Source organism: Numenius arquata, chromosome 12, assembly GCF_964106895.1.
Source record: "Numenius arquata chromosome 12, bNumArq3.hap1.1, whole genome shotgun sequence".
Classification (NCBI taxonomy): domain Eukaryota; kingdom Metazoa; phylum Chordata; class Aves; order Charadriiformes; family Scolopacidae; genus Numenius; species Numenius arquata.
The window spans coordinates 25,462,954-25,475,577 of NC_133587.1; the positions used below are offsets into that span (position 1 = coordinate 25,462,954).

At 42.4% G+C, this 12,624-nt stretch overlaps 1 protein-coding gene across 1 annotated transcript in view; it reads right to left on the minus strand.

Moving 5' to 3' along the window:
- DNAJC1 (DnaJ heat shock protein family (Hsp40) member C1) overlaps positions 1–11,381 on the minus strand; it is a 109,090-nt gene extending 97,709 nt beyond the window's left edge. Inside the window, exon 1 of the mRNA XM_074156966.1 lies at positions 11,100–11,381. Coding sequence (XP_074013067.1) covers positions 11,100–11,267 — 168 coding nt within the window. The 5' untranslated portion in view covers positions 11,268–11,381. The remainder of the gene's footprint in view (positions 1–11,099) is intronic.
- Between the last annotated feature and the right edge of the window lie 1,243 nt (positions 11,382–12,624).

Here is a 12,624-nt window from a genome sequence, read left to right on the forward strand (position 1 = left end):
CACGTAACACCATCTGCTGCAACTGGCTTTATTATTTTTATTTAAGAAAGAAGTGCGAGGATTATACAGAAGTATATACATAATACAAAACCAGGGTGGAAAACAGCCAGAGCTCATTGACAGCATCCAGCACTCCCTGAAGGCATCCAAGGAGCTTGTGGATGACATGGGGGGTGCCCTGACTGGGGACCAAGACGATCAGGGAATGGAAACAGGCCCTCACAGGCACCAGGATCCATTGCCTGAGACAATACTAGACTATTATTAAGCATTTGCAACCAAGACAGGGCAAGGATCTTTAATATTCTCAACTGCAAATAATATTTAAAAAAAAAAAAATCACATTATTTCTTAACTGATACAAGTTTATCCAAAAAATAAACCCTTTTCAAAAGCCATACTGCATGACACCATTAAGGAAAAGGTAACAAGTTAAAAAGGAAAACAGAAGTAGATATTCTTTTGGTCACTGGAGATACCTAACTGCACAGAGAACAATCAAAAGAATATCTAACTACACATAGATAGTGGTTTTCAACCAATGAATCACAGGGCCCTGGAAACCAGTAAGCTACTGACCTACTTCAGCTATTGTCCTTAAATCTAAGTTCACTAATCAGTGGTCTACACCTCCACCAGAAAAATAAGGTACCTACAAATGGATGTGATTTATAGACAAGAAAGGTAAGTAGAAGTGTGTGAAAGGCATAAGTCATCATGATTGAGGAAATCAGCAAGTAACTCATTGACAGGTTAGTTTCTCTGTCCAGCAGAGGGTTGGATTCCTCCTCCTGCCCCCAAATTACCGCAGCTTTGTGGTTAAGCACCTAGTATTACTCAACCAGAAAACACAAACACCAAAAACATTTACTAAATGGAATACTGGTGCACTCCAGCATGGGAACTCTGTACTATGTAAATGAACATCAATGTGTGAATCTAAGTCCATTATACCTAATTTTTAAATACAGTACGTAACTTACGTACACAAGAGGTTTGTTCTTTCACCATTTTAAGTTGCAAGAGACAACTGACTGGCTGGTACCCTCAATCTGTGTTTCAACTGTTGAAATACTGTTCTCAACAGATACAGTCCAACATTTGAATTCACTATTTTGTTTTCAATGTTGCTGGGTTAGCTTGTAGCATTGGAAAGCTACTGGAGCAGAAAGAGGAAAATATTAAATAGAACAGAAACTACAAACCACACAGGTTACAAATTGACAGAAGAAATACTTTTCTATTCAACAGATAGGTAGACTCAGGTTAGAAAACAAGTTTATTTCAAATTTTTAATCAACTGAAATAATTTAATAAGATTTCCTTTCCATTGAATAAGATTTTAAATAATTTCCAATAGGAAATGGGAAGGGACTTCCATATAGGATGAAATTTTACAGACTTTCTTTTTTTCTACTGTAACATTGTAGAAGCCGCTGTTAGACACAATGCCCAGTAAAGCAATTACTAATATCATTTTAAACTCACAAAATTACATGGCATACAGCTCTTCCACTCGCTCATCACAGCATTTATATCCCATAAAAGAACACTGTAGGAATCACTGACTATGAAATGGTGATTATTAAATATAAAAGCTAGTCTAAATCAGTTTGAAGTTTAATAAAACATGGATCAATCAGACTACAGAATTACTCACAATATTTTTAGGGGTTGGCAAAAACAATTATTGCCCCTTAAAGGAGAAGCTGTTCACCCCAAATCAGTGCAGTAAGGCTACTACACAGCTTTCTCATGCCATCCTCAGCACTGAATGCTTCCTTCAAGAAGCAGAACTTTACAGTGTTGGAGACAGCAGCATTTCAGAATTACAGCCCGTGTCTAAAAGCAAGACTCCCCTCGTTCTTCCTTCCCTCTTTAGTCAGAGAAAGATCGCAGAGTGACTCTAATTCAACAGCTCCTATGCATCTTCTGGTTTTCTCCGCAAACTCTCCAGATTAACGCTGAGAAGGAAGAATTTCTGATCTAGCAGAGATGAGGGGCTGCTTATGAATTTTCTTTTCGTCATTCCATGGCTCATTTGTTTGACATCAAGAACAGTTTGTAAGGCCTGCGAGCCAGGCCATTAAAGAAATTTGTACTTAAGTAATCCATCAAATGAGAGCCCAGTAATACATAACCCTGCTTTAAAGTGTTACATTCAAACTATTGTTATTACTTGCCTAACTGTAACATACACCACATGTACAACACATTGTCACATACATAATATTGTTTACAAATCACTTTTATACAGAGCTAATAACATCCAAACAAGAAGCAAAAGAAACCCAGAAACCCCAGATCTCCTTATAATTTAGGGAAAAATAACAATTTCAGCCTGCAGGGGGAAAAAAAAAAAAAAAAAAAAACACAACAACAAAAACCCCACAAACCCAAACTAAACTTTTTGGGTTTAGGAACCCCAAAAATGAGAAAAGCAAACTATTAACAAGCACAGCATACAGCTAAGCAAAAGCATGAACATTAACTAGCAAATCAAAAGCAAAACTGCAGGTTTTCATATACCGCATGAATTTCGTTAGCCCACTAGGATGCTGTGGAAAACCAAAACATTTCAGATATACATTAATTTCCTCCTTTTATTCATTTTAATATCAGACCTATTCTTATAGACGAAAACCCCTTTGTTATTGTTTATACTCTCCTCCTCGCTGGCTCAGCTGTGCAACAGCACCACAGGCTCTTTGTTACTGGCTCTGGTGAGACCACAAGGAGCACCAACCCAACTATGGAACATTTTATATGATGAACTTTCATTTTATTTTTTAAATTTTACCAAGTACTTACAGTTAAAACAGCACCACAGATACCTCCAGGTATCTCCCCTTAAACCTATAGTTTTATCTAGATAATCTGATTAGAAAACCATGTTAATCTTAATGGTAAAATAACTCTAGATGAAGCATAAAAGGTTTGTCATTCAACAGAATGAAATGAAGGCTGCCTCTAAGATTTTTTCTTTACACAACTTTACAGGCAAACACGATGACCACAATCCAGAGCAGTCAAGCAGTAAAAAGCCCACTGGAAGTCACTTACAAAACTGTAATGTTGGATTAATTACATGGCTGGTTTAGATACCAACACAGGCACACACAGGAGAACTTCAACAAAGGAGATGACTTTGAAACAAGCATAAAACATGCAGCCTCGTGTAAGCACCAGAGGCCACCAGCACAGGTTACCTACCATTCCTCACCAAGAAATTGGTCACTCCCTTCAATGAATTACAGGTCAAAGACAGAAATTCTAGGGAAAAAAAAATAGCCCACTTTTTATTTCTGCAATTTGAAGATCAAGTTATTATGGATATATCCTTAAAGGGTTAGTGAAGTGGGAAGTAGAGGGAGGAAGAGCTGAAATATTAATGCTGCTGCAGAGAGTAAAAAAAAAAAAAAGAAACCCACAACAAAAAAACCCACTCAAGACTCCTTGTTTAATCCTATTCACAGCACTTTGTTAGTTCCCTTGGGTTCCCAAACATAGTAGTTTCCTATTGTTACATGTCCGTCTACAAAGCAAGAAAGAAGAAAAATATAATCTGAAAGAAATCAAGAAAGTATTATATGAATGAACTGTCAGGGAAAGTTAACAGTAAATGTCTTCTTTAAAACTTCTGAAAGATTCTGAAAGATTCTGAAATGCTTTTGTGTCTTTTAGAATGGAGCAACAATGAAAGCAAAAAACCACCTGGATTTCCTTGGACAACATCCAAGCAGAAATTTAATAGGAAACAACACAGAAAACCCATTTTTATGGAAAATACAAGTTTTACAAGTCTAGGTGTCTTGATCATTTTTAAATGCAGCAACTGTGAACAAAAACCATCAGGGAATGTTATGCATACAGTATACGTGGCAGGGCACTTACAGAATGGATCACATTACCTATCAGCAACTCACCTGGAAGTTCAACACTGCTAAAAAAAAAAAAAGGCAAAACACACACAAAACCCCATATTCTGCACCATCCTCAGTTAAAAATCTGAGCAGTTATCATAAATGCTTCTCTATGGTGACTCTTATGAGCAATTAAACTACTCTGTCGTTCAGAACAACTTTGTTCTATAGGATCCAAGTGAATAATCTCAACAATGAATTCACACAATTTTAATAATTTACTTTTTTTTTCTTTTTACAAAAAGCAGAGTTTCCAGAACTGCTGGAAATCTCACTTCCATGTATAACTTATAAGTAATAGACTCAAATATGAAGTTTAAAACCATGAAGGTTCACAGAATTATGTCTCAATAACATACTGAGAAAAAGCACACAATTGCTTTTATAGAATGAACTAAAATTATAGCTACAGCCACTAGAAACAAATCCAAATTTTCTAATGCTACTTTCGTTTGAATTAGTACAACAGAGTCTATTACTGCCTCAATGTTGACAGTATATTCAGGGACTTTGGGGGACTCTTTTGGCTGTAACTAACATAACAGGAGCCAATTTTTAAAGTTAAAAAAAAAAAGTTTTGAAGAACCTCTCACTCATACATCACTTAAAAGATATATACAGGAATTACTAAGATCTGTCACTGTCCAAATAAAGGTCTGCTGCTACTATCACCTCGTTGTGTGTTACAGAAGTTAATTATTTTTGACAGTTTGGAGCAAGAAAGTTGAACTATATTTCATCTTTCCAAGTGAGAACTCTGATGTTGTGACTGGCAGTGCATTAAAATCTAATGCCTTCCAAAATCACCAGACCTGCTTAATATGTATTTTGAACAGGAAGTAGAAAACAATCTTGAAACAGGCTTAGACCATTAGTCATGATGCTTAATCACTAGCCCAGCAACTTTGCTTAAACACAAGCAACCGAGACACCAAGCTGCTACATGGCTCCACGTTACTTCGCAGCACAAAACTTTCAAAGGTCACAGGGAATATCCTATTTGCCATGCAAAGACAAAATAATCTTACAAAACAAAGCAAGAAAAGCCTACAGCCCATAGTTTTGACAGAATCATCTGAAAAAAGTGATGTCATAACTGCACATGTGTGAAGCTTGATCTCACCAGACCAAATACTTCCAAAGCTTGGAAGACTGAAGCAGTATTACCAACCTAGATTTTCTCTAAAACATTTGCAGATGATGCACTCTCCACCCACATATGTTAACCTTAAACAGCAGCAGGGAGAAGAACAGCCTAAGTGTTAGAAGAGCAACCGAAGTCAGTCTTTGGAGTGCGATCCAGGTTGTAACTGGGAAGAAGAAACAAACTGCTCAGTTTCTGGTCTATCCCCTCTTTATTTTCCCATCTTTCTCCTCCTTACATGCACCTTGCCCACCAGGGGAGAGAGAAGACACATAGGCTGTTCTTGCTGAGGACTTGAGAGCATTCCTTGAATAGATACAGATCTCCCTCAGACGCCTCTTCTTCGAACTTAAGGGAACCACTCTGTGTACTCAAAGTTCCCACAAAGTTCTAAAGCAAAAATAGTTTTATCTAGATTTTTTTTTTTCTGGACAGTGAGCCTTTCAAAGCCAGGACTACAGCAATGCCAGACCATATAATGCTGCCAGTTTCAGAGATTGTTTTTCAGAAAGAATGGCAGTCTGAAACAGACTACGCAAAAACCTATTACTGAGAATTTTCTTCAGTCTCCCATAATGCCTCGTAATACCATAAAAAAGCCACGATTTGTCTTCTCATTCATTCCTGGTGAGTTTCTTACAGGGCAATGCCAAGAGGTAAAATCCAGCATCAGCCATTTACTATAAGCTACAGTCTTAAAGGTGCATCTACTCAATTTTTTAGCACAGATGAGGAGTTAACATGTAAAGCAAACTCCGTTATTGTACCCACTGACTGTGTATTGTGAAGCAGTCCTGGAGTGGATGAACCAAATTCCTTTTAGACAGAAATGAACTGTAAGATGTAAAACCAGGAGCGCAAACAGCACACTTCAACACAAACGGGTATTGAGTCCATACAGCCAGCCTGGAATTAGTTAAAAAAAAAAAAATCCCTGAAATGCAAACAGTATGGACACCAATTCCTCAGCACCAAGCGTTCCGTTCTACAGACATAAACCCATCAGACCCTGCTACTTGCCAGGGTACACACAGCTCCTCTGTTGCAGCATTTTTGAAAGGACCCTATTAGCCCAATACATCCAGCTCATCTAGAGGGGTTGTGGCTTCCTGCAGCCAAAGAAATCCAAGTCCTTGGCTTTCACGTCTTGCACTTTCTTGCAGTTGCTAAAATATCAGTGTCTCACAGGCTGCAGGACCACAATCAGGTTCTGTACGTGCAGTTCTGATTTTGTGCTGCAGCACAAATTTAGCAAACCCATCATCTAGTAATGACGTGGATACAATGCTCTTAGTTCTCTACAGTAAAACCACATGAATGGATTAGAGCCTGGTTCAAAATAAATCTCACGTGCCACAAGGAAAGCATAAGCCAATACTGAAGAAAATAGCACTTTCAACATTTTTCAGGGGTTATATATTTATCCACAGTGTTGGCCAGCAAGTCCCACACATTTGTTAACTCTCCCCCTCAGGAACTTGAGCTCCCAGGGCCTCTTCTACTACCTTCAAAAGGAGCTTGGAAAAACTTTCTGTGTTTGCTTTCATACACTGCACTGGCCCAGCGGAACTTCCAATACAAACCTGTTCCCTTATCTGATTACAAGTAGAAGTAAAAGCCTTATTCAGAAATTCCTTGGTCCTAACTGATACATAACGTCCTGCTCTGTACAGGCCAATTCTAGCAACACAGCTCATGCATTTTCACACGTTTTCACAACCAAACATTTCCTAAAAAATTATTGATCAGATACTTTGTCTCCAAGAATCATATCACAAAGTTTCAAAAGACATTCGGAGGCCTATAGTGCCTTCCTTACTGGAAACCAAGAAGAGTAGAGGAGCAGGTAATTCCCTTGTAGCCATATACATAGCTGTAATCAAAAACATATTTTGGCAAGTAGATCCACAAGTTCAGCTGATGCCGAGCTGATTCATCCAGAGTGTATCACGTTTATGCAGGTATCAGCTACTGAAAGCTGAAAGACAATAAAATTAACTTGATCAGTTTGTTTGTCCACCATATAGGCTTGTAGCTCCCCAGATCTTCCTGGAATTTCTCAAAAAAGTTGACATTACATTTGCATGTTCTCATTCCCAGGTAAGAGAGCAATTCTATTACTGAGTCTGCACAGTCTCTAGTTTAATTCTGCTGCTTCATCTGAGTTTTTAGATGAATACTCTTTGGTCCTGATCCCCTTGTCAGTTTGAAACTGGCTACAGTGAAGTGATTACTGAAACGATTATGACACCTGATCTGTCAAGAGTTTGTGATTCTGTTTTCTTCATTTGGACACGACTTCAGTGACCACTTGGAGGACACGGAAAACTAATTTTTTCTCAAGCCAAAGGTTATTTTATTCCCCCATTCTGCTAGGTCAAACTTCTTCAGAACAGTTTTAGATGAGCCATTCAAGTTAATCACATCATCAATTTAAGAACAACCAAAGAAACAGGATCGTAGAGCAATTCCTAAATTGTTCAGAACAGCAATAGTAACAACATAACAATGCAAAACTTCTTATATATGCTATGTAACCATTAGATTTGACAGATTAACAAATAGGTAGATTGTGTCCTTGTATAGATATCAGATACTTCATAATCTAGGTGCTCAACCCTAACGCTTTGAGGTTGGACAAAATGACCTCCAGAGGTCCCTTCCAACCTCAACTATTCTGTGAGCGTTTGAGGATTTCTCAGCCAACCCCTCCTTGAAGTCGAGCACTAAGGACGGTTATTCTAACAGCCAAGTCAGTCATGATCTTACTCTTCCTATGTCATTCCACATTCATAACAAAAATTGCTTCCATTAGACCATCCTCTCTCTGTGTCGCCAATCTTGGAAAACACTGCAGCAGCTTCAAACCTAACACCCTGCCAGTGCTGGGTGACAGTTACCTGGCAACACCAGGAGGCTTCCTCAAGGCCCTCAAAAAGACAAGACCCAAAACCCTTCCTCCCACAAGCATAGACTAGCAACAAAAAGTAAAAAAAAAAAAAAAATAAAATCATCATTTCTCTCCAATCCCAGGGAAAAATCCAGCAGCCAGAGGCTTCATCAAAGCATGCTAGAGAGCTATAGGAGTTCCCACAATGCCTTCTGCACCTTGTCAGTTGAGGTAAACATCAGTTTCTGACATTGCATATGAGGTTCAACAAGCAGCCAGTAAGTACCACAATTCTCCCATCAAAACTTAAGCTGCTTTAATGCCTTAAGGAAGCATTGGAGTCATTCCCTATATAGTTTTCAAAACACAAGATGACATGTTTAGAAAAAATCTGGCAGCCCTCATATACTACTGTTAACAAACATGGTTGAGGATCCGTATCTCAGATGCAGCAGTTGCATCCTGCACAAGGGAGAGGAACTCCCTCTCCCAGAAGCACATGCAGGATGAAGGGATTATCACAACATAACACAAGGCAATCAACACCAAGAGGAATACAAGGCAGGGGAAGAGGAGGGCAAAGTAAGCTTTGATGAACAAAAGATTATGAAACAGTCAAAGGCATGGCCACAAAGGCTGCTGTTACACACACTTTGTCCATCTTGTGCTAAAATGCCAAGAAAAACACCTGAGCACAGAGAATAAAACCACTAACACCAGAACTACAAAAAGTTAATGACAGCATTCCAGTCAAAGGCATCACAACTAAAACAATAGTGACATACAAAATAACCAGTAAGCTCCATTAAACCGTAGTTTTAAAAAAATAGCAGAAAACCTGAAGAAACGTGCAAACAGGACATAGAGATGTAATGGTAAAAGGCAGCTTTGTGTTAAGACATCCAAGGTAGGAGACAGCACACCTGAGATTTGTGAACTTCCCTTGACCCCGTTAAAGACAGGCTACCCTTCTCATACGGTAACTTAAAACAGCTGCAGCTACCAACTGAGTCACTGCCAGTCAGAACCCTGCCTCAGTATCTTGTTTGAAGCTTCAGGTATAGGTCAAAGCTGGAAAAGCAAGCAGCAGGAACAAAGGATACAGCGTGAGAGAACCTGTAAACCTATACAGCATCTCCCAACACTTACGAATTTCTGTTGAAGCTCAACTTCAACATTGTATACTCTATTACTGTACTCACAGGTATACTTTGCTGCACATGCAAAGCATCTAATGCTATTTACACTTCAAATCATGGCTATAATGCTATTATGAGTGATTAGCATATACTTGTAACTAACAAAACTTCATTTCGCTTGTGTTGCACTTCCACCAACTTTCTCCCTGCTCACACATTACAAGTGTTTCAAGTTCTCCATTAAGATTAGAACTAGAGTAGAAGTGTGAACTAGCAGAATATTTGATCGCCAAAAGTAACGTTATATTTTGCTAAGCTTATTATGCAAAGTACAGATTCAGCCCTAGAAAAAAGGATCGTGAAAGATATTAACAGAGTTGCATACCAGATCTGAACATCACTAATTGAAACAAACAAAATCTTGTATCCCTGCATAATCTACCACTAAACTTGCCTTTGAAGAATTAAAACCTAGATTTTAGGCTCATGAAAGCGAAACTTGGGTAGCAGTGTTTGCCATGTTGTATATATGATGGTATTCCATAGCATTTAACACCAGACACTAAAGAAAGTGATAAAACTGACTCAACTCTACCCCCCCAACTATCATTAACAACCACAGCCAGTAGTTTCCAAAACAGGATGCTTACATATTGCAGACACCTTCCCTCTCTTTGTAACCATGGCCCTAATGAAATGCACCTGAAAATACAGCTGTTATTCTCAAAAACTACAACTATATCAGAATAAACTTTAAGGATGTCATGAAAGCCATTGGAATAGCAGGATCACTCACCAGAATGTAAAGGTGCTAGGAGAGAAGCAAAAAAGAAAATGTTTTTTGGGGACTCTGGATGAAGTAACCGATTATAAAGAATTCCATATTTACTTATTGAGGAGAGGAATAACGACTGGAAGAAAGATAAAAAGAAGATTGCTGAGATGCATGAAGAGAGATCAAGCGAGATCTCATACACGCGCAGCAGAGCATCTAGAGGTGAGGAAGGCCATCAAGTCGGAGCCAGGATGAGTGATACAAGTTGAAGATGCCAAGTGGCAGCAAACCCAACACCACATCTAAAACATACCCAAGAAACACGGGATAAAAGTGTTTGGGAGTTCCTGGCTTCACTACATGTGCATGAAAAGTAACCGAAAGTGCATAATAAACACTTTAAAATAATCTTAAGTGTTGGCTAGCAATCAGAGGTGAAAACCACACACAATAACCAAGATACATGGAAAGTAAACAAATATATCAATCTACAAGCCATTACCATGGCAAGGGGTCACAGTCTACTACATGGCACGCGTGAGAGAAAACAGGAGCTGCAACACATGGCAATGCAGAGTCTCAGGATGATAAGGAACCAGCAGCTATGCAGAATGAGGGAAAGATGAGCAACAGCCATACCCAGGATATGTATGGGAAATGCGAGAAGCTCATGAGTTTCTAGCTGTAGATGCATTTGCACAAAAAGGGACATATCCAGAAGAGCAACAGGCAGCAGGAACACACAAAGGTACAGTGGGAGAGGGAGGGTTGATTTATGGTGGGGCCAGAAGGACAAAAAAAAAAAAAAAAAACCAACAGCGGTTGAAGGAGAGCAGAACCCCTGCAGAAGGAGGCTGGGGAAGGGACAGGAGCTTTGCCCAGAGTCTCGGCAGCAGGGGCAGAGCGGGGTGGGCCCGGTCTCCGCGGCGGCAGAGCGGGGCAGCGGCAGGTGTGCCAGGGCCGGCGGCGGATGACAGCGCCAGGCCAGAAGGCAAGATGCCGGCGGCGTGCCCGGCGCCCGTGTGCCGCGGGGAGCAGCCGGGCGGCGGCAGCGCGGGGCGGGGGGGGGGGGGGGGGGCAGGGAAGCGGGGAGCCAGCCAGCCAGCCATGTTCGGCGGAGGCAGGGACGGCGGTGACAGGGGAGGCCCGTGCCCGCGGGCAGGGACCGGGGCGGGGGAGGGGGCAAGCACGCCTCAGGGCCGGCGGCGGGGCCCGGTCCCTCGCTCACCTGCTGCACCCCCAGGAAGTCGTAGAAGTTCCGCGGCACCTCCTCCACCAGGTCGAAGAGCTCCAGGTCGCCGCTGTCCCAGGCGCGGGCGCAGGGCGCCAGCAGCGCCAGCAGCACCAGGAGCAGCGGCGGCAGCCGGAGCCGCGGCGCGGCCCGCAGCCGGCCCATGACCCCCGCCCCGGCGGCAGCGGCGGCGAGGACGTGGCCGGGGAGGCACCGCTGAGGCCGCGCGCGCCCCGGCGGCGGCTCCGCACTGAGGGGGAAGGAGACAGGCCCGGCCCCGCTGGCGGCCGGTCCCAGGGAGGCGGGGGGGAAGCGCTCTCCGCCTGGCCAATCGCCGCCTCCACAGACTGTGACGTCGGGTACCCCGGCAACCGCCGGCGCTCGCGCAGTCGAGGGGCCGCGTGGGGCGGGGGAAGGGCGATGGGCGGGGGAGGGGGAGGGTGTCCCCGCGGGCCGGGCGCGCGCGGGGCCCTGGCGCGAGCTCAGACTCCGCCTTCAGCGGCCTCCCGTCAGGCGGGAGCGGGGGACACTGAGGGGCCGCGGTCGCCACCCCGGGCACCGTCGGTCGGCGCGACCGCTCGCCTTGGGGGCGCTGGGAGGGTTTCGGGCGGGGTGGGGGATTTGTCCACCCTGTGCCCGACACGGCCGGTGCCCGCGGAGGGAAAAGGCCGGGGGTCGGACGAGGCGTATCCCGTCGGGTGCCCGGTGCTGGGCCGCAGTGCCCCCGCTGCCCGTGGCGCCCCCCGCGCACGGGATTTGTCCTCAGAAATGGGTTGAATTTATTAATTCCTTAAGGATGGGCTTGGTAGCTGTAACCTGTGATACCTTAAAATCACTCCAGTGTATTGTCAATCTGAACTCGATTTTCAGGCTGGTTTTCCCTGGACCTTTCATTCTTCCCTTGGTTAAATTAACGTTAAGCAGGAATGCTAGATGAGAAATTAGATGGAGACTTAACGGCTCAGCAATATAAGTTACCAACATTAAATCGCTTTTCTCTGGTGCGGTCAGACTCCTTGGAACAGCCCGTCTGTTTAATCTCTCTTGAAGCTAGGCCTGGTTAATAACTCACGGTGAGAACCATCTCTTTAAGAAAACGCAGTTTCAGTCATCCCCAAAGTATCCTCGAGCTGAATCAAGTTCAGAAAACAGTTTTTCCAATTTACAAAAAAAATCCCAGATGCCATTCTTATATGCATTTAAGAGGAGCCAGGCACCATTTATGAAACCTCTGTGCAGCAGAGCACTGCCTTGGATATCCTACGGGAATAGCAAGATGTGGCTTTAAAATACACTGCTTAATTCAGAAGGACTTGAACCGACATAACCATTATCAATTTTCCAACTCATGAAGTATAGAGTAGTCTTAGGTATGCTTTTCTATCAAAATTGTTCCCTTTTGTATAAACTATTTAAATATTAATTAGATTGATACTTAAACTCATGTTTCCGTATCACATATGCATGCCCACTGGGCTGTTAGGATCATGATTCTGCCTCTGGCTCTGTTTTCTGAAAAGAC